Source organism: Chiloscyllium plagiosum, unplaced genomic scaffold (assembly GCF_037043375.1).
Source record: "Chiloscyllium plagiosum isolate Xiang-an unplaced genomic scaffold, Cpla_swu_hap1 HiC_scaffold_51, whole genome shotgun sequence".
In the NCBI taxonomy this organism is placed as follows: Eukaryota; Metazoa; Chordata; class Chondrichthyes; order Orectolobiformes; family Hemiscylliidae; genus Chiloscyllium; species Chiloscyllium plagiosum.
Genome location: NW_028270189.1, coordinates 4,465,220 through 4,488,481, shown reverse-complemented (window position 1 = coordinate 4,488,481; position 23,262 = coordinate 4,465,220). Strand labels below are relative to the sequence as shown.

Genomic DNA, 23,262 nt, shown 5'->3' with positions numbered 1-23,262 from the left:
GAAGTGTGGCATTGTTAGTCAAGGACAGTATTACCGTGGCAGAAAGGACATTTGAGGACTCGTCGAACGAAGGTAGTATGGGCTGAAGTTAGAAATAGGAAAGCAGAGGTCACCCCATTAAGAGATTTCGAGAGGCCTGCGAATACTTCCAGAGATGTAGAGGAAAGGATAGCAAAGACAATTCTGGATATGATGGAAAGTACCAGGTGAGCTGTGATGGGGGAGCTTTACCTTTCCAAATCTTGACTAGAAAATACTACAGTTCGAATTCTGTAGATGAGTCAGTTTTTGTGTAGGAGGTTTCCTGACACTTTATGTCGACAAGCCAACAAAGGGCGAGCCAAAATTGATTTGGTAGGGGGTAATGAACCTGGCCAGGTGTTAGACTTGGAGGTAGTTGAGCACTTTAGTGAGAGTGACCACAATTCGGTTATGTTTACTTTGGCGATGGAAAGGGATAGGTCCATACCACAGGGCAAGAATTATTGCGGGGGGAAAGACAAATATGATGCGATTAGGCAAGGTTTAGGATTCATAGGATGGGAAGGAAACGGCAGGAGATTGGTATAATTGGAATGTGGACCTTGTTCAAGGAGCAGCTACTGAATATCCTTGATAAGTGAAGTGGTCGAGCGAGGGAGCCATGGTTTCCAAAAGACGTTGAATTTCTTGTCAAGAGGAAGAAGAAGGCTTGTGTTAGGATGAGACATGAAGGCTCAGTGATGGCGCTTGAGAATTCCAGTTAATCAGGAAGGAGCTGAGGAGCGAGCTAAGAAGAGCCAGGAGAGGACATGAGAAGTCATTGGCAGATAGGATACAGGAAACCCCTAAGGTTTTCTTTACGTATATCAGGAATAAAAGAATGACTAGAGAAAGATTAGTCCAATCAAGGATAGTAGTTGGAAGTTGCACATGTAGTCTGAGGAAATAGGGGAATATAAATGAATATTTTCCTCAGTATTCGCACTGTACAGGCTACAAGACTAGACGAGATTGAGGTTCACAAAGAGGAGGTGTTAGCAATTCTGGGAAGTGTGAAAATAGATAAGCCCCCAGGCCAGCTGGGATTTATCCTAGGATTCTCCACGAAGCCAGGGAGGAGATTGCAGAGACTTTGGCTTTGATCGTCATTGTCTCCAGAATAGTGCCAGAAAATTGGAGGATAACAAATGCTGTTCCCATGTACAAGAAGGGGAGCAGAGACAACCCTGGTAATTATAGACAAGTGAGCCTTACTACAGGTCTGGGTAATGGTATGAAGGTAAGGGACACTGTACCTTTAAGAGAGTTGAAGGACCCAGCAAGCATACAGAATGCTGCAGAATTTAAAATGTTACATTTGGTCCAGCAGTGAGGGGTACCTGGTTGGTTATGAGACTAAAAACAAATTCAAATTCGGTCAGTCATTTTAAATTATGCCACAAAATGTCAAACTCCAATCAAGATTGAACTGAGTATTTTGACAATATTGAAACCAATGAAACAATCCGATACTTACAATCCAATGCTTTGCGGTATAAGACTGGGACAAATTGAGCAGTTGGAGGGAACTGCTAAGCCACCAACACATGTGGACTGCCTTCGAAATAACTCTCTTAAAGGTACCTTTATCTATCAACGACCTGTAAAAGAGAAACCATAGGAAGAAAAGAAGACAGAGGAAGATACAAGGAGAAGAGTCGACAGCTGGTTGGTTTAAAACTTGAATTTTTTGGTAAATATTATTCGAAAGTGTTATCAGACCAGTATTGTAGAGGGGAATATAAAAGATAGGTTAGAGAAAGGAATTGTAAATAGATATTAATTAATTATTCTCTGTTAGACTTTAAAAAGATGAAGTTGTCAATTTCTACTTTAAATCGTGACTTTTCAGATAGTTCTTGGCCAACTGGATTTTCACAGATTACTGTACGAGTTAAATCTTTTCTGTGTTGTGGGTTTAAATGAGCCAGTTGTTTTACCTCATTGGAATAGGTTGGAAAGGATAGGATTTATAATCGGCTTGAGAGGAATAAGTTGATTAGTGGTAGTCAACACGGTTTTCTTAAGGATCGGTCGTGCCTGACACACCTTATTGAGTTCAGATGGATGAGGGTAAAGCTGTAAAAGTGGTGCACATGGATTTCAGTAAGACGTTTAATAAGGTTTCCCACGGTAGACTATTGCACATAATAAGGAGGCATGGGATTGAGGGTGATTTAGCGTTTTGGGTCAGAGGTTTGCTAGCTGAAAGAACAGCTGAAATCTCTTAAAGTCTTCCTTAATATTACTGGCTACCTTACGCTCATATTTAGTCTTCTCCCTCCTTATTTCTTTTTTTGTTGCCTTCTGTTCGTCTTTGTAAGTTACCCAATCCTCTGGTTTCCCACTAACATTCGCCATGTTATATGGTTGCTCGATTCACTCAACCTATCCTGTCTATTCCTGGCATATGCTTCCTTCTTTTTCTTAATCACACCCTCAATTCTTTTAGTCCTCCAGCATTCCCTACACCTACCAGCCTTTCCTTTCACCCTAAAAGGAATATACTGTTCCTGGACTCTCGTTACCTCACTTCTGAAGGTATCCCGTTTTCAAACCGTCCCTTTACCTACAAACATCTGCCCCAACCAGCTTTGGAAAGTTTTTGCCTAATGCCATCAAAATTAGCCTTCCTCCAATTTAGAACTTCAATGTTTAGATCTCGGCTTTCCTTTTCCATCACTATTTTAAAACTAATATAATTATGGTCACTTGTCCCAAAGTGCACCTCCATTGGCACCTCAGTAATCTGCCCTCTCATATTTCCCATGAGTAGGTCAAGTTTTACACCTTCTATCTTAGGGACATCCACATACTGAATAATAAGATTTTCCTGTACACACTTAACTCATAACTTGTGCATTTTTTTCCAAATTAAATAACCAACAACTGCTCTTCCTTGAAACTGTCTCCACCACACATCCACTACCTGATGACAAGTTAAAGAAGCGAGTTCGAGTTTGCATAGTTTTAAAAGGCGGTGTGGCTTCTCTGTCACTGCAGAGAGAAGACTGGTGATGGCGTAAGCTGAGGATTCCCACATGGCAGGTCAGGCTGAGTAGGAGAAAATGTCATGGTCACCTCGGTCAGTTCGGCAAATGAACCCAAACTGGTGTCATCACTCCTCGCTGCAACCCAACTGCCAGCCAACTGAGCTAAACACTGTTCTACCGAGTGAAAATGTTGTTTGTCACAGAATCCTGGTTGAATTTACACATCACTTTCTGTTAACGCCCTCGTGAATCTTTCAATTGAACTCCCCCAACCCCACTTCCAGGCCGAGAATTCCAAACATGAACAATTAGCTGCAGTAATATTCACATCACATTTCCTTCATTATCAAATCATTTTAAAATGTGACATTTTATTATCTATTATTTTAAATGTGTGAGCACTCTCGCTATATATACCAGTCATGGTTTTCAAAGTTTCTATCTAATCTCCCATTTTCTTCTGCTCTCCAACCGAAACGGTTCTACTTCTTCCAATTCAATGATTTGGACGAATTTCACATCCCTTTTAAGCCATCCTAATCACACAATCGAATGTGTTCACATCCATTCAATGATGAGCCACACAGGACTAGAAAGAGTACTCCAGCTAAGTTATGAAACGTGTCTTATACACGCTGAGCATCACTTTCTTGCTCTTGCATTCTATAACCGGATTGACAACGCCCAGAATATTCCATGTGATCTATGTAACTTTGTCACTTTGCTCCTGAACACTTTGGCTCTTAATTCATATTTTCTGTTTGTGGTCTTCCCAAGATAATGAACACCTTTCACTTCATTGAGTAGAACTTCATCTGGTACCAGTCCACCACCTACTCAACTGACAGGGCCAATAAAGAATTCATTCTTTATGACATCTTTAAAACCACAACTACACAGAAGTTGTTAAACAAAAAACACAAACAACTGAGTGCATTTCACAACTCCTGGGGCTTGCCACAATGGTAGCTTGCAACAAAAACGTTAACTTGGGACATCAGAAAATAAGATGATGTCTGCAGACTGAAGGTGTCTTCACTGTAAATATCACCATCTGGAAGACACTAACACATATAATAATGAATGTTAAAAGATAAGTCATCATTGTTGAAAACGCATTTGATTTGAATGGGAGTGAGAGGTAAATTCTTCAGGGATGAGTGAGCTGGTATAGGTAAGATGGAAATTTTCGGAAATGCATTGTTTCTAATGGATAAGAATGATTCCCTTAAAGCTGAATAATAGGTTCTCCATTTGCCACATGGGCAGATTTAGCACTGGAGGGCAAAGAAATGAATCCTCTGCGTGAGATTCCATTCGGGCCAATATCTGCAAATACTTTCGTTGTACTGATGTACAATTGCTAGTGAATTCTTCACAAAAGGGTCCTTTAGAATTCCTACACCGTGGAAACAGGCCCTTCGGCCCAACCAGTCCACACTGACCCTCCGAAGAGTAACCCACCCAGCTCCATTCCCCTACATTTACCCCGAACTAAGATTCCTGAAGAAGGGCTAATGCCCGAAACGTCGATTCTCCTGTTCCCTAGATGCTGCCTGACCTGCTGCGCTTTTCCAGCAACACATTTCCATCCCCGAACTAATAGCCTACACTATGGGTAATTTACAATGGCCAACCCACTTAACCTAAACATCTTTGGATTGTGGGAGGAAATCAGAGCAATCCCACACAGACACGGGAAGAATGTGCCAACTCCACATGGACAGCCGCCTAAGACTGGAATCAAACACGGGTTCCTGCTGCTGTGAGACAGTAGCGCCAACCACTGAGCCACCCCTTTGCATGCACCGATCATGCTGAGGATCCTGTGGGATCTTCCATAGCAACTCTGAATGCGATTCACAAGAAGTGACCTCTCAAATTTGTTCAATAGTACCAGGATGTGCACGTCATAACATTCAAGGTTATGGGTGAAGTGCATGAAAACGGGTTTTTTTTTCAATAAGTTTCTGTCGACACGAGGGGCTGAAGGTCCACTTCAGTGTGATAAGATTAAATGACCAAGCAGTCTGCAGTTAATAAATGGAATTTAATCTGACTCATTTATTCTTGCGCAATTGTCAAATTAAGGACTCTATTATATTGCTGCATGCAAATGTGTTGGATTGAATGAAAGGTATGATACAACGTGGCAGTCTCTGTAGGCCAAACGTGTCACTGGAGAATTATCCTTCTTTCTAAATAAGGATGGCAAGGGTGTTGTCGTGGCAACTGCAACATCATCTCCGGCACCAACAGCGAGAGGAGAGAGGGAGACGAGAAACTGCAACCTGCAGACTGGAGATGGTAACATAGACCGCAGTTCGAGGATAGTCTACAGAAATAATTCAACAATGCTTCAGAATCTGACGACAATAGATTGGTCCGTTGCAAAACTGCACAGAGGTTTATCCTATTGGTTTCAGCTCATTTCTGTAGATTACTCGTGGATAACATTAATTGATCGAATTAAATATGCAATTTATATTATTCAGTACTTTTACTATCCTATTTTGGCTGCATTTGGGGTCTTAGGTAAGTATTGCTTTTCACTTTATTATTTGATCGACCATGGTGTATACTGTTCAGAGGAAGAGTAATCAGACTCGAAATGTTAACTTCATTTTCTTGCCACAGAGGCTTTCAGATCTGTTGTGATTCGCCAACAATTTCGTTTTTTTTTCCTTCTTCGTCTTTCTTTTGCTATTTCTTATGCTAAATCTCTACTTTATTATTTCTGTACGTCATGGGCAACAATATCAGTGAAACTTGTCATTCCCACTCTCTTCTAAACTTCTGGTAATGCTGTTTATACAAAGCTATGCTGTGTCACGCACGGTTTATTGCATCATCCTTGTAGTCATTTACGTTTGGGGAAATTGAAATCAATCCTCTTCAATTCAGAACACAAACTGCCTCCCCAAACCATCGGTTCCATTTCCACCTCTGACCAGTAACCGAGTGAGACTCAGACAGTGTGCAGTCTTTGCTCTGACCTGAGCTAAATTCCAAACGTTTGCCACTCCATCCACCTCGACAATCATCATGCAACACCATCAGTGTCACAGAGCTACAAAAGCCTAATCTTCTGTCCCTCTTTCACACTCAGACTCAAACATGCCAAACTCTTTCCAAGTTATTGTTTCAGTTGTATATATACAAAAACAACAAATCATCCAAATGTCTGCTCCCGATTTGCAAAACACACCTAAATTGTTCACACACTGTGCTTGCGTTTGCTCACCTACATTATAAATATACTTTTCAATTCGCAGCACCAATATTCTCACATCCTTGATGCTGTTATTGTATTCCTCACACACCTACATTTCTCCAATTAGTTGACATCACCACACTCATATGATTAGATGAAGCTGAGATGAACCATTCAGCTCCTTGGGCTTTCTTCTCCAATCAATAAAATCATAGCTGATTATATTGTAACCTCATATCTGCATTGCCGCCTGTCTTCATTAACACAGGTCACCTTTGCTTGACAAGAAACTATCTATTTATGCCTGAAACAAACTATTTAAAGTCTCTGTTTCCATCAATTTTCAGGAGAGAATTGCAAAATGTCAAACTCCTTGGGAGAGAGAGAGAAAAAAAGCTATAGTTTTTAAGTGGTTAGCTACTAACAATTTTTTTTCAAAAAGAGCACATTGACCTCAGCTCGCGATTCTTCAATCGGAAGAAATACTGCCTGCACACTGGCACTGTCAAGGCTGTTTATCTGATTCCATAAAACCACCACTTCCTCCTCTAAACTCTGGTGGATACAAACATAACCTCTTCAACATTGTCTCATCAGACAACACTAACTCCCCCGCCCCCACCTCACCCCCAAGCCGATTGCATTAAATGGTCAACCATGCTTATCTGGAATTTTCACCAACGCTGCATATGTGTCCCGCAATACTGTGCCCAAACTTGCGCATTTTCGTACAGATGAAGTTTTGTCAGTGTTCTGTTTCACTAAAGCTTAACGTCAGGTGTCAGGTCCTCTTGCGACAATGCAGAGCACTGTATTAACTTTCCCAATGACTTGCTGTCCCTTGTTTGAGTGAAACAACTCATGGTGTTATCATTCCATTACTTTACATGCTAGGTGCCATGCCTTTTTGATTTTGTTTTTTTTTGCTTCCTTTGTTCTGCCATTTAATGACTGTTAGGAAGTTTTACACAACTGTCAATATTTGATATTGGTTTCGGTGTGACATCACAAAATAATCTACGTGTTGAAGATGCACCAACTAAACAGTGTTATTGTTATAATATTTTCATGGTATATGGATATGGTGGCAATATTATGTGTCGATGAATTTATTATGTGCTAAATTAATAGATTGAGATGAATATCTACGTACATATTTATGTGTGTGTGTGTGTATACCACTGGGGACCCTGATCTCCAACGGCAGATCCGGAAATCCCTGTGTTCCTAGTGTGATCCTCAATGCCAGACCAAGACGAAAACCCTTAAAACTCCCTTCTAAATCTCAGGTTGCATGTTGTGTCATCATTTTTGGTGCTTCCAGTGCATTACCAGAATTCTGTTACGCTAGAACGGCATGCCTCTGTGTTATAGCTCTTCAAGAATGTCCGTACTGATACATTCGTACCATATGATTTCTTTTTCATTCAGAACAGGCGGTTTTTATATTACACCTGTTTTACAGTGCTTTTCCATTTTAATTTAATTGCTCATTGTCATGTCCGATTAATGCTTAGCAATGAACACTTGTAGTTTGAAAACATCACTTTTTTAAGCCTACCACGAGAGCAACTGTTAACAGTCACATTGTTTATTCATATGATGTGGGAGTCAGTGGTTGAGCCAGCATTTGCTACCCATTCTTGTTGTCTTTGTGAAGGTGTGAGAACTGGCTGCTCGCTGGCCTTCTTGATTTAGCGGTGGTGGACTACAACAGATTTCAACGGCAAGTCCAGCAACGCGGTAGTAATGGAGGTATACTTCCAAGCAAGGTTGTGGAGTTTGCAGAGAAATTTTCAGGTGTTGGTGTTTCTATGTAATTGATAGCCCTGTCCTTCTATGTGGTAATGATCTATGGTTACTGTGCAAGGAGCCTTAGTGAGGTTCGCACATTATTCAGACTGTCCTGTTTCATGCTCTAGTTTAGCAAGGGGCTCCAGCAGCTGTTATGGTTGACGTCGAAAATCAGTCTGTGCCTGTCCATCTGAAATGATACATCAGTCACCGTCGGCTGAACGTGTTTAGTAACTTGAAGAGCAAGGGAGTGGGTTTGGAATTTTAAGTTGAGTACAATGATCTTTGTAATTTCATTGTCGAAATTAACTGATGTGCTATGGGTTTTTTTTTTCTAGAGAATGTTTCATTAACTGCTTCATGTTCAGGGAGTTTAAATGCTTTGATTATGGATGAGAATAGAGGACTTTTTTTGTTTGTTTTGCATGAGCATCTCAGTCTTTAATGTGCTCAACAAATGTGCAAGAATCTGCTGATACTGGAATCTTTACAAAGATGGCGAAAGCTCTGTTCTATCATCAAGCCTTTTCCAAGAAAACTAAACCAAACCCAGGAGCAGAACGTGTAGCAACTCTAAATCATGAAAAAGTTCACAAAACACATTCGTCAACACAATATGGAACTTCAGACCTCAGGAGGTCAGCGTAGTCGGTGGTCGTTAAAGTGTCAAGAACGTCGATGGGAATGCAAATTTCCAGGCAGGGACAGGTAGATGATCTGTCATCTCCCAAGAAGCTCCCCTCGATGTACCCACTCAGTCAGGGATGGTACCGAAATTTTCTGCGGTGCACTTGTGCTGATTTGGGCGATGTGAATGCATTTAGATCGGGTGTGTTGTTGTCAAGAAAACTTGAGTAATGTCCAGCAGACATCCCAGGAGATTTACCAACAGCAATGCCATCATATCCCTTCAATCAACTGATAGCATATGCATGCCTTCAAAAGTGCCGTCTCACATTCAATACTCTCACTAGTAAAGCAGTGGTTATGCAGGAACAGCTATTGGGCACACCTGCTCTACACTTAGTCCTCCAATGGCGATTGATCACCGCTGGGGGTAGTGAAAACATTACAAGGGCATCCTGAACGCCTCTATAAACAAATGCAACACCCCACGCCGTCACATGGAAATTGCTTGCCCTTGCCCCCAAACTAGGGGAGATGCATTTGTGGGAAGGATAACCCGATCGAGCATGATTAAATGTTACAAGTGGAGGCCTAGCTTAAGCATCAGAAAGAACGTGCAGAATGCATGGTAGTGGCATGGTGGCTCAGCAGTTAGCACTGCTGCCTCACAGCACCAGTGTCCCAGGTTCAATTCCAGCCACGGTCTGTGTGGGGTTTGACACATTCGCCCTGTGTCTGCGTTGGCTTTTCTCCCACGGTCCAAAGATTTGCAGGTCAGGTGAATTGGCCATGCTAAATTGCCCATCGGCCAGTGTTAGGTGCATTAGTCAGAGGGGAAATGGGTCTGGGTGGGTTACTCTTCCGAGGGCTGGTGTGCACTAGTTGGGCCAATGGGCCTGTTTCCACATTGTAGCGAATCTAATCTGTAACACGCTAACCAACCAGCTCTTCTAACACTACCAGCCCCACCTGTGCCAGGGCCCATCGTTCACAATTGGGCCATTTAGCTACTTCAGAACTCGCGGAGAGTGGAAACAAATCATCTCGACCCAGAGGGACTGCCACAAGAGAGAGTTGCTGCCATTACAGAAGCAGGAGTTCCCTCACATCCTCCCTTCCAATGCGCACTCTGTGAGGTGTAACATAATGATTTTGCTTTTTATTAAGCAACAAACTATCGTGTCAGCAGCTGAAATGACTTAAACAGGGGTCATGACAATAGATAATTGCTATGATAAGCGAAAAGTCTTCATGGCTCATCTCGGAAAGGACAGTCAGGTATCAGCCCTCGATGATTTGCACACTGAGTGATCTGTAAAAGTCAAGGTTGCCATAATCTGTCCAATCCATAGGACTCGCAGCTCAGAGAGAGTTAAAAAAACAAGGTTAGAGATAAAAACAAAACTGCAGATGCTGGAACCAAAGTAGACAAACAGGAGACTGGACGAGCACAGCAAGCCAGGCAGCATCAGGAGGTGGAGAGGTCAACATTTCGGGTATAACCCTTCTTCAAGACGTTTCGAGTGTCACCCTTCTCCTGAAAAAGGGCGATACCTGAAACGTTGACTTCGCCATCTCCTGTTGCTGCTTGGTTTTGGTGTTTTCTTCCAGCTATTGTTTGTCTACTTTCAGGGAGAGATATCTGGTGATTGCCACCACGCCTCAGACACACAAAAGGGAACTCAGAATAGAGTAATTGGGGTAGGAATTGAATCTACAGGATTGGTGTCAATCTGCATTGTAGAGGCAGCTATAAAGGCAATTGAGCTTCCCAAACACCTCGCCCAAGTACAGGAATTGCAGATGATAGAAAGTTCTTCAACTGGTCTCTCAGGGTCCAATTCAGGCGAAATATGCAGAATGGAGCTCTTTAAGATTGGATTCCCTGCAGTGTGGAAACAGGCCCTTCGGCCCAACCATTCCACACGGACCCGCTGAAGAGTAACCCACCCAGACCCGTTTCCCGCTGACTAATGCACCTGACACTATGGGCAATTTACCATGGCCAAGTCATCTGGCCTGCATATTGTTGCAACTGTGGGTGGAAACCGGAACATCCAGAGGCATCCCACGCAAACAGGGGGAGAATGTGCAAACTTCACACAGACAATCAGCCCAGGCTGGAATCGAGCCTAGGACCCTGGTGCTATGTGGCAGCAGTTCTAACCACTGAGCCATCAGTCCGTTAACTGCGCCTTTGCTGGACAGGGGATACAAAGAACATAACTTCACACTAAACTATGTTTGATTAAAAACCAAAGTGTGCAAAACAAACTTCAGGTGCCAAACGATCCATGCATATCATATCCACGTGTCTCTAAGATGATACTTTGATATTAATCAATTGATGAAGATAGTGCACATTGTCAAAGTTGGACTTTGATCTGACTTGTTTCTGTGAATCCAACGTGGGAATGCACAACTCCAGGGTATGTTGTTCCTACGCCTCATTTAAAATGATCTCTTTGAATTCTGTATGTGCTGTGCTGGCGAAATCACACTCCCCCCCTACAGTGTTGGAAACAGTCATTTGTCCCGTTCGAGTCTGCACTGATCATCCGAAGGCCACCCCATCGGAACCACGCATCCCAAGTCTCGACTACATAATTTAAACATCCCTGAACACGAGGAGAATTCTACCATTTTTACCAGTTAATCTCTTTTTTCAGAAGTTGTTATTTACATTTTCATTGTTTATTAATATTTCAGATTTCCAAATGTGTTTGCAGCTACTCGTCAGCTGCAGAGGTCCCATGCATAACATCGACCAAAGCAACAGCGGTAGCAACACTGACCATTAACAATCCCTCTGTACACTTGTGAATGTACCATCAAGCACAGCTAAAATTGTAGTTAAATATCGAGAGGATGCAAGTAATATTTCCAGTTTCAATCTCTAATCCATAGCCCACAACTCGATCCAACTCACTGTCACCTGTCACATGTTGAGCCAAATACTTCACAGGCGTGGCGTGGGGTTTGGAGTCCAAAATTAGAGACGTCTTAATCTCCCTGTTTAGGTCGTTGATGGGGTTAAAACAGAAGTACGGTGTAACCGTTTTTGTCAGAGCATTTAATAAAGTAAAAGTGGTAACATTGAAAAGACTTTTAAAAAGGTTCATGATGCTTACTCACTGGAGAAAACCATTGTCTTAGAACTTTCACTCCCTATGGCTGATGAACTTTAGCTGTTCTCTGCTTCAGAAAACCTTGTCTCACTGTCTGCAGTCCTCACGAGTTTCAGACCGGACTGAAATTATTTCAAGATTGTGGAGTTTAATTTTCAAAACATCGGGGGCCTAATGGCTCTATTGAGCTTCCAAGGAAGAGGAGTTGAGACTTGAGACGAATCAGCCACAATACAACATGAAAGATAAATCTTCAAGACTGTTCCACAGTTCAATATGTCCATTGTTCATCTTCATTGCCATATGCCCCCAACTGCTCAATATACTCAAACTCGTAAATCTCTTTCTTGAATATATTCAATAACTTGATATCCTCAGACTTCTGTGGTACACAATTCCACAGGGTTAATGCATTTTGTGTAAAGGAATGTTCCCTCATAGAACTCCTAAATACTGTACGCCATATCCTAAAACTGCAAGTCCACAATCCAGAATCCTCAAACATCCCAACCTGCATCTCATTTGTCCAATTGTCTTCAATCTTTATGCCTTTCACACAAAGTAACTGTCATTCTTCTAACTTGCTCCACAATTGTGATGTCGTCATGAGCAATTGAATGGCCTCCTCACGCTCTTATTTCTTTTGTCATTATATATAATGTTTTCACTCTTTCACGAGACCACCTGTTTTCATCTTCAAACAATGGCCCAACTTTAGTATGGCCACAGATTATGCTCTTCAGGAAGATTTAACCATGCTCGTTCGATCATTTTAAAAGATTTTAAAACTGAAAGAAATGCAGATGCAGTAAATCAGAAACGAAAATAGAAAATGCTGAAGAAGCTCAGCAGTCCTGGCAGCATCTGTGAAGATAAATCAAACTTAAGTTTTCAGATCCAGTGACGCTTCCTCAGAAGTATAGTGATGATTCCATATTAACGTAAATGAGTTCTGAGCAAGGGTCACTGGACCCGAAATGTTAATGCTCATTTCTCTTTACAGATGCTGTCAAACCTGCTGACTTTTTCCAAAAACTTCTGTTTTTGTCAAAAGATTTCACATCTTGCTTATGTTGTCATTGTGATATAATTAACTAACTTCATCACTGATTTCTTTATAAATGTGGATTTGTATCTGTATAAGAACTAAATTGGAGTGAACGCGATGTGCTCAATTTGACACATTATCTCATTGCCATTTCTGTTTCTTTACAGTTAACATAGCAACAATTGTGATCCTGTGTCGCAGAGAATGTGGTCTGTCGAAATGTGTCACCAATTATCTTGTAGCTATGGCAACAGCGGATCTACTGGTCATTGTTTTTGACTTGATATTGAGACATATTCCGATTGTTTATTGGGAACAGTTTGAATTCCTGGAGAACATCCCTATATGTAATTTCCATGCTGTCATTCTTTATGCAGTAACTGACTGTTCTGTTTGGTTCACCGTCACTTTCACAATTGATCGATTTATGGCCATATGTTGCCAGAAGCTGAAGAGTAAATACTGCACTGAAAAAACTGCAGCCATAGTTTTTGGAATAGTTATCATGCTCAGCTGTTTAAAGAATATTTTCTGGTATTTCATGGTGACCAATAAGTATTGGTTGGGGAATGACCCCTGGTTTTGTGATTACATATTGGCTATTGTGCATTCTCCAGTATGGACAACAATCGAGTTTCTCCATCACATTTTCACTCCATGTGTCCCATTCGTTTTAATTCTGGTGCTGAATATTTTCACAATCAGACACATTTTAGTGACCAGCAGAGCTCGCAAGAGACTCTGGGCTCAACATAGTGGGGAGAATACGAAAGATCCAGAGATGCAGAGTCGAAGAAAATCAATAACTTTGCTTTTTCTTATCTCAGCTAATTTCATCGTGCTATGGTCAGTGCTCATGGTTTATTCTATCTGGAACCGAATGTGGAATTTGGGCTATCAGTCGATCTGGATTGATCAGTTTGTTCAGGAATTGGGTTTCTGCCTGCAGTTACTCAGTTCCTGCACAAACAGTGTGATTTATGCTGTCACCCAGAGTAAGTTCAGACAGCATTTGAAAAATATGCTAAAATATCCCTTTATTCAGATTAATAAGTTATTCAACTTATTACCTTGGAGTGCAGGTCCATAGCTCCTTGAAAGGCGAGACTCAGATAGATAGGATAGTGAATAAGGCTTTCCTTTATTGTCCAGAGTATTGAGTACGGGAGTTGGGAAGTCATGTTGCAGCTGTCCAGGACATTGCTTGGGCCACTTTTACAATACTATGTGCAACTCTGGTCTCCTTCCCATCGGAAGGATGTTGTGAAACTTGAAAGGGTTCCGAAAATATTTACAAGGATGTTGCCAGAGTTGGAGGATTTGAGCTATAGGAGATGATGAATAGGCTGGGGCTGTTTTCTCTGGGGTGTCATGAGCTGAAGGGTGATCTTATAGAGGCTTATAAAATCATGGGGGGCATGGATAACGTAAATAGACAATGTGGGCTGGTGCAGTCCAGAACTAAAGGGCATAGGTTTAGGGTGAGAGGGGGAAAATATAAGAGGCCTAATGGGCAACGTTTTCACGCAGAGTTTGGTAATGTAGGAATTAGCTGCCAGAGAAAGTGGAGGAGGCTGGTACAATGTCAATATCCAACAGGTATCTGGATGGGCATATGAATAGAAAGGGTTTGGAGGGAAATGTACCAGGTGCTGGCAGGTGGGATAAGATTGGGTTGGGATATCTGGTCGGCTTGGAGTGGTTGGACCGAAGGGTCTGTTTCTGTGCTGTACATCACTCTGACTCTGTGACTCCATGACTCCATAAATAGCTAATTAATTAGTCATGAATCATTCTAGCGTGTTTCCATGTTTCAGAATTTCCAACTGGTGCAAATATGAAGCAGGACCTGGATGCTGGGCGAAAACCCTGTTGTTGGGAGAACAAATTGTTTGAGTAGTGTGGCTCAGCAGAGGGAAGGAGTGAGCTAACATCAAAATCATGACGTCCTATACAAGATTCCATGTCATGGGGACAGGTATTGACACATGGAGGGAGAATGAGGACAGAGTCGGGTACAACACAATCATTTGGAGAGACAGAGCAGCAATGAATAAGAATCAGGTACAAATACAAATAGACAGGCAGATAGACAAGGGATAAAGTTAGTGAATAGAGACAAGGGAAGAAAGAGACAGAGCTCAACAGAAAAAGAGGAATCGATAGAGGCAGAGAAAAGACGATAGACGGGCCAAACAGGGACTGAAATCTACCAAGAAAGAGAAATATAGAAATAAGATCGAAAGATAAAGAAGGGGAGACAAATAAATGTTCAGACAGAGAATAATGAAGAGTGGGGCAGGGAGAAACAGTGGCAAATGATCTTTTTTGAAGATATTCATTTTGTAGGATATGAGCATCGCTGGGTGGTCAGCATTTATTACCCGTTCCCTAGTTGCCATTGAGATGGTGGTGGTGAGCTGCGTTCTTGAACTGCTACAATCTACCTACTTTGCGTTCACTCACAATGCTATGAGGGAGGCAATTCGAGTATTTTGACCCAACAACAGTTAAGGAATATTTTGATGTCAGGATGGTGAGTGGTTTGGAGGTGAACTTGAAGTTGTGTTGTTCCCAAGTACGTGCTGCCCTTATCCTTCCAGATGGAAGTGGTCGTGCATTTGAAAAGTGCTGCCTAGGGATCTTTCGTTAATGTTTGCAGGTGGTACACACTGTTGCATCAGTGGTAGAGGGAGTGGATACTTCTGGATGGAGTGCCAATCTCGCGGGCTGCTTTGTCTTGGGTGGTGTTAAATTGTAGGTTCAGCATTCATCCAGGCAAGTGGGAATATTTCAGTACACTCCGGACCTCTGGCTTGTAGATGGTGGACAGTCTGTGTGGAGTCAAGAGGTGAGTTACTTGTCGCAATTTTCAGAACCTCTGAAAATGTTCTTGTACCTAATGCATTTATGGAGTGAGTCCAACTGAGTTTTTCATCAATGATAACTTCCAGGATGCTGACAATGTTGGAATTTAGTGATGGCAACACCTTTGAATGTTAAGAGACGGTGGTTCGATGGTCTCTTATTAGTGATGGTCACAGCCTGACATTTAAATGGCACGAATGCAACTTGCCATGCGTCAGCCCAAGTCTTGGTATTGTCCACATCTTGTTGCACTTGGACACAGATTGCTTCAATGTCTGAGGAGTCGTGAATCGTGCTGAACACTGTGCAATCATCGATGAACATCGCTCCTTCAGACATTGTAATGTAGGGAATGTGACTGATGAAGCAGCTGAAGATGGTTGGGGCTAGAACACTACCTTGAACAACTCCTGCAAAAATGTCCTGAAGCTGACATGCCTGACCTCCAACAACCACGACCATCCTTCTACGTGTCAAGTACGACTCTAAACACCAGAGACGTTCAGAGACACAGCATCAGAGGCTGTAAGATTGTTGTCAAAGAGAGGGATGCAAATGAAATGAGTGAAACGAAGAAACAACTGAAGCGAAAGAGAGATATAGATACATTGAAGATAGGAGCAGGATTGGCCCATTGGCACAGTTGAGCCAGCTCCTCCGTTCAATAAGTTCATGAAGCTCATTATCTGTTGCAGGCAGTGTGATCCATGTCCCTAAAACTCTCTGAGTAATGAAACTACCTCTGACACCTGTCCTATATCTATCACCTTTCCATTTGAAGCTATGAACTCTCGTGCTAGCCATCACCATCCGAGGAAAAAGCCTCTCACTGTCCATCCTCTCTAACCCTCTGATTATCTTATATGTCTCAATTAGGTCACCTCTCAAATAAAAACAGCCTCAAGTCCCTCAGCCTTTCCTCATAAGATCTTCCCTCCATGCCAGGCAACACCCCAGTGAAGCTCCTCTGCAGCCTTCCCAAAGCTTCCACTTCCTTCCATGAGCATGGTGACCAGAACTCCAAGTGTGAGGCTGCAGAGTTTTGTACTGCAGCTGCCTGACCTTGCTGCTCTAAAACCGAATCCCTCTCCCAATACAAGCTAACACACCATATATCTTCTTAACAATTCTATCAACCTTGGTGGCAACGTTCAGGGATCTGTGTAAATGGACACCGAGTTCTCTCTGCTCATCGACACTACCAAGAATCTTACTATTAGCCCAGTAATCTGCATTCCTGTTGCTCCTTCCAAAGTGAATCACCTCGCACTTTTCTACATTAAGCTCCTTTTACTACCTCTCAGCCAAGCTCTGCAGCTTATCTATGCCCCTCTGTAACCTGCAATATCCTTCAGCACTATCCACAACTCCACCGACCTTAGTGTCATCCGCAAATTTACTAACCCATCCTTCTACACCCTCATCCAGGTCATTTATAAAAATGACAAACAGCAGTGGACCCAGAACAGATCCTTGCAGTACCCCACCGGTAACTGAACTCCAGGATGAACATTTCCCATCAACCACCACCTCCTGCCTTCTTTCAGCTAGCCATTTTCTGATCCAAGCCGCTAAATCACGCTCAATCCCATGCCTCTGTATTATGTGCAATAGTCTACCGTTTGGAACCTTATCAAATGCCTTATTGAAATCCATATACACCACATGAACAGCTTTAACCTCATCCACCTGTTTGATCACCATCTCAAAGAACTCAATAAACTTTGCGAGGCACGACCTACCCTTTAAAAAACCATGTTGACTATCCCTAAACAATTTATTCCTTTCTAGGTGATTGTAAACCCTACCATTTATCACCTTTTCTAACACTTAATCCACAAACTGGTCTATAATCACCAACATTGCCTCTACTCCCTTTCTTGAACTAGGGAACCACATTTGCTATCCCCCTGTCTTCTGAAACTATTGTTGTAAACAGTGACGACATACAGACCAGAGCCAAAGGCTATGCAATCTCCTCACTGGCTTCCCTCAGAATCCTAGGATAAATCACATCCTGCCCAGGGACTTATCTACTTTCACACTTTCCAGAATTTCTAACACCTCCTCCTTGCAAGCATTGATCCCGTCGAGTCTAGCAACCTGTATCTCCGTTTTCTACTCACAACATTGTCTTTTACCAGTGTGAATAATGACGGAAAATATTCATTTAGTGCCCCCCTTATCTCCTTGGACTCCACACACAATATTTCACTACTGTCCTTGAAAGGCCGTCATCTTTCTTTCGTCATTCTTTTATTCCTGATATACCTGTAGCAAGCTTTCAGGTTTTCCTTGATCCTACATGCCAACGCCTTCTCATGTCCCCTCCTCCCCCTTGTTAGAAATCTGCTTATGTCTTTCCTGGCTAGTATGTAACTCTCAAGTGCCCTAACAGAGCTTTACATCTCATCCCAAAATATGCATTCTTCATACTCTTGAGAAGAGATTCAACTTCTTATATCAATCACGCTCAACCACTTCCTCCCTGCCTGACCACTACATACTTATCTAGGACACACAGTAGTTATTCTTTGAATAAGCTGCACTTTTCAATTGTGCCCAACTTCTGCAGTTTCCTTCCCCATCTTATGCATCCTACATCTTGCCTAATTGCATCATAATTGTCTTTCCCCCAGCAATATCGCCTGCCCTGTGTTATATTCCTGTCCCTTTCCATCGCTAAAGTAAATGTCATCGAATGCTGGTCACTATCACCAAAGTGCTCACCAACCTGCAAATCTAACACCCGTCCGGGTTCATTACCCAGTACCAAATCCAATATGGCATCGCTCCTTGTTGACCTGTCTACATATTGTGTCAGGAAACCATCCTGCACATATTGGACAAAAAACTGACCCGTTTAAAGTACTCGAACGATAATGTTCCAATCAATATTTGGGAAATTAAAGTCCAACATAACAACTACCCTGGCAATCTCGCTCCTATCCAGGATCATCTTTGCTATCCTTTCCACTACATCTCTGGAATTATTTGGAGGCCTATGGAAAACTCCCAAGAGGGTGACCTCCCCTTTCCTATTTCTAACCTCAGCCCATACTACCTCAGTAGACGAGTCCTCAAACGTCATTTCTGCTACTGTAATATTGTCCTTGACTAACAATGCCTCACCTCCCCCTCTTTTACCATCATCTCTGTTCTTACTGAAACATCTGAACCCCAGAGCTTGCAACGACCATTCCTGTCCCTACTCTATCCACGTCCCTGAAATGACCACAACTTTGAAGTCCCAGGTACCAACCCACGCTATAAGTTCACCCACCTAATTCTGGATGCTCCTGGCGTTGAAGAAGACACACTTCAAACCAAATCCCCGCTGGCTGGTGAACTCTTGCAACCTTGAAACCATATTTCTGACCTCACTACTCTCAATCTTCTGGACACTGGAACGACAATCTAGGTTCCCATTCTCCTGCTGAATTAGTTTAAACACTTCAGTATAGCATTAGCAAACTTAACCCACATCCACTCTTCTCCCGTTGCCCCCCCCCCCCCCCCCCCCTTACAGGATATTGGTACCCCTCTGGTTCAGGTATAGGGCATCGTGTTTGTTAGAGGTCCCACCTACACAGAATAAGCCCCAATTATCCAGGTATCCAAAACCATCCCTCCTGCACTACCCCTGTAGCCACGTCTTCAACTTCTCTCATTCCCTGTTCTTCACCTCACTAGCACGCAGCATTGGCATCGAACTCTTTTTGGTCACAACTCTGTTTGTTCCCGCACTAAGCATCCAATGCCCCTCCCTGAATTTCTGCCTTCAATCCCCATCCCTTGTCCTACCTCTATCATGGTACCTATCGTGAACCATGATATGGGGCTGCTCCCCTTCCTCTTAAAGGATCCCGAAAATATGTTTCGAGACATCATGAACACTGGAACCTGGGAGGCAACACACCAAACGTGAGTCTCTCTCGTTCCTACGAAAACTAACTATGCAGTCCCCAATGACTAATGCTCTGCTCATGTCTCCCCCGTTCCCTTCTGAGCAAGAGTGACATAGTCTGTGCCACATACCTGTACCCAATGGCTATTTCCCTGTTCAGGTGGCACCCCCACCCACCAATTGTATCCAAAACGGTACACATGTTGTTGAGGAGAACAACCACAGGGATTCCCTGCTCTACCTACTCGTTCCCTTTCCATCCCCTGACAGTAACCTATCTTTCTGTTTCTTGTATCTGAGATGTGACTACCTCTCAGTAACTCCTCTGTGCAAGCTCCTCCGCCTCCTGAATGATCTGAAGTTCATCCAGCTCCAGCTCCTGTTCCCTAAAGCCATTTTTGAAGAACTGGTGTTGGGTGAGCTTCCCGCAGATTAAATCAGCAGGGACACTAGTGGTGACTTTCACAATGTTGTTCCTTTCCTAAACGATACTGTGTTCTTGATTCTTTTTTGCAGAGTAGTCATAAAACACTCTGGGCTCCTAACCAGCTGGTTTAGGTACAGAGATAAAACGGTGTTCAGATTCCTTTTTGGTTATACATTATCAGATGAGACGTTAGGCCAAAGCTTTTATGTTTTTAGAAGTAACCTGCATACGACAACAGGGCAAGGCCAGCTCTCTCACTGGATTATTGGTGCTGGAAGAGCACAGCAGTTCAGGCAGCATCCGAGGAGCAGTAAAATCGACGTTTCGGGCAAAATCCCTTCATCAGGAATAAAGATGGTGCACTGACCTCTACACCGCTGAAGCCAAACGCCAACTCAAGGACACCTCTTCCTAACGCCCCCTCGACCATGACCCCACCCCCCCCCCATCACCAAACCATCATCTCCCAGACCATACAGAATCTCATCACCTCAGGAGATCTCCCACCCACAGCTTCCAATCTCATAGTCCGGGAACCCCGCACTGCCCGGTTCTACCTCCTTCCCAAGATCCACAAGCCTGACCACCCTGGCCGACCCATTGTCTCAGCATGCTCCTGCCCCACTGAACTCATCTCTACCTACCTCGACACTGTCCTATTCCCCCCTAGTCCAGGAACTCCCCACATATGTTCGAGACACCACCCACGCCCTCTACCTCCTCCAAGACTTCCGTTTCCCCGAATCCCAATGCCTCATCTTCACCATGGATATCCAATCCCTCTACACCTCCATCCGCCATGACCAGGGCCTCCAAGCCCTCCGTTTTTTCCTCTCCAGACGTCCCCAACAGTACCCTTCCACTGACACTCTCATTCGTTTGGCCGAACTGGTCCTCACCCTTAACAATTTCTCCTTCGAATCTTCCCACTTCCTCCATGGTAGGAAGTAGCCATGGGCACAGGTATGTGTCCCAGCTATGCCTGTCTCTTTGTTGGTTACGTAGAACAGTCTATCTTCCGTAATTACACCGGCACCACTCCCCACCTCTTCCTCCGCTACATTGAATTCTGCATTGGCACCACCTCGTGCTCCCGCGAGGAGGTTGAGCAATTCATTAACTTCACCAATATATTCCACCCTGACCTTAAATTTACTTGGACCATCTCTGACACCTCCCTCCCGTTCCTGGACCTCTCCATCTCCATTAATAACGACCGACTTGCCACTGACATTTTTTACAAACCCACCGACTCCCACAGCTACCTGGATTACACCTCTTCCCACCCTAACTCCTGCAAAAATGCCATCCCGTATTCCCAATTCCTCCGCCTCCGCCGTATCAGCTCCCAGGAGGACCAGTTCCACCACAGAACACACCAGATGGCCTCCTTCTTTAGAGACGGCAATTTCCCTTCCCACGTGGTTAAAGATGCCCTACAACGCATCTCGTCCACATCCCGCACCTCTGCCCTCAGACCCCACCCCTCCAACCGTAACAAGGACAGAACACCCCTGGTGCTCACCTTCCATCCTACCAACCTTCGCATTAACCAAATCATCTGCCGACATTTCCGCCACCTCCAAAAAGTCCCCACCACCAGGGACATATTTCCCTCCCCACCACTTTCCACCTTCCGCAAAGACCGTTCCCTCCATGACTACCTGGTCAGGTCCTGGCACCTTCCCCTGCCACCGTAGGAACTGCAAAACCTGCGCCCACACCTCCTCCCTCACCTCCATCCAAGGTCCTAAAGGAACCTTCCACATCCATCAAAGTTTTACCTGCACATCCACTAATATCATTTATTGTATCCGTTGCTCCCGATGCGGTCTCCACTATATTAGGGAGACTGGGGGCCTCCTAGCAGAGCGCTTTAGGGAACATCTCCAAGACACCCGCACCAATCAACCACACCGCCCTGTGGCCCAATATTTCAACTCCCCCTCCCACACTGCCAAGGACATGGAGGTCCTAGGCCTCCTTCATCGCCGCTCCCTCACCACCCAACGCCTGGAGGAAGAACGCCTCATCTTCTGCCTCGGAACACTTCAACCCCAGGGCATCAATGTGGACCTCAACAGTTTCCTCATTCTTCCTTCCCCCACCTCACCCTAGTTCCAAACTTCCAGCTCAGCACTGTTCCCCATGACTTGTCCTACCTGCCTATCTTCTTTTCCACCTATTCACTGCCCCTTCCCCCACCCCCGACCTATCACCTTCATCCCCTCCCCCACTCACCTATTGTACTCTATGCTACTTTCTCCCCACCCCCACCCTCCTCTAGCTTATCTCTCCACACTCCAGGCTCACTGCCTTTATTCCTGATGAAGGGCTTTTGCCCGAAACTTCGATTTTACTGCACCTCAGATGCTGCCTGAACTACTGTGCTCTTCCAGCACCACTAATCCAAAATCTGGTTTCCAGCATCTGCAGTTATTGTTTACACCTAGCTCTCTCACTGAGCAGTTCAGTCTAGAACTAGTCGGAATTCAGCTGTGGCCCATGTGAAGAAAGGCTGCGAAACTCTCTCTCCTTCTGCACTTCTAATTTTGACCTGCGAACCTTTGTTTCATTTTTACTGTGTTTAAGGGATTTGCTTATTGGGACTGTTTTGCATATTCGGAAAAGCATCAATAAGTCTTGTTTTGATCGACTGAGTTCTGTAGCGTTTCTTTTTTCTATTCTTTATATTTCATTGTGTAATTTTCTGATTAAAATTTTGCCTGCTTTAAAACCTGATAGTCAACCTTGCTAACTTAGAGGAGAAAGTGAGGTCTGCAGATGCTGGAGATCAGAGCTGAAAATGTGTTGCTGGAAAAACGCAGCAGGTCAGGCAGCATCCAGGGAACAGGGGATTCCTGAAGAAGGGCTTATGCCCGAAACGTCGATTCTCCTGTTCCCTGGATGCTGCCTGACCTGCTGCGCTTTTCCAGCAACACATTTTCAGCTCAACCTTGCTAACTTACTCTGGGTAATTTTCGCTGTACACTTACCAAAACAAATTGCAAAGTTATGGTCTGCGCTGCCTACTTAAGAATGCTTTGAGTGGTCTGGCCTAGTCCATAACATGACGTTTACCTCCCACATGCTGCAGGAGGAGCATTCAACTGCCCTAACCACCAACTCCACTGTTCTAACTTCCGAAAGAGACGATAGAAAAGTAAAGAATTTTTAAAAACTAGTTACCTTACCACTCCGGCGCACAGGACCTTTTTTTTTGTTAGAGGAGGAG

General features: G+C 43.7%; 1 protein-coding gene across 1 annotated transcript; it reads left to right on the top strand.

Moving 5' to 3' along the window:
* The first annotated feature begins 5,368 nt into the window (after nucleotides 1-5,368).
* On the top strand, nucleotides 5,369-13,915 carry LOC148134948 (putative G protein-coupled receptor 139). Its single transcript, XM_087985236.1, has 2 exons — nucleotides 5,369-5,549; nucleotides 12,993-13,915. The coding sequence occupies exons 1-2, from the start codon at nucleotides 5,369-5,371 to the stop codon at nucleotides 13,913-13,915; spliced, it is 1,104 nt and encodes a 367-aa protein (XP_087841362.1).
* Nucleotides 13,916-23,262: the final 9,347 nt, after the last annotated feature.

Coding starts and splice junctions, on each gene's coding strand:
- LOC148134948 (XM_087985236.1), top strand. CDS start 5,369: ATGCTTCAGAATCTGACGACAATAGATTGGTCCGTTGCAAAACTGCAC. Junction 5,550..12,992: donor GGCTGCATTTGGGGTCTTAG/GTAAGTATTGCT, acceptor GTTTCTTTACAG/TTAACATAGCAACAATTGTG.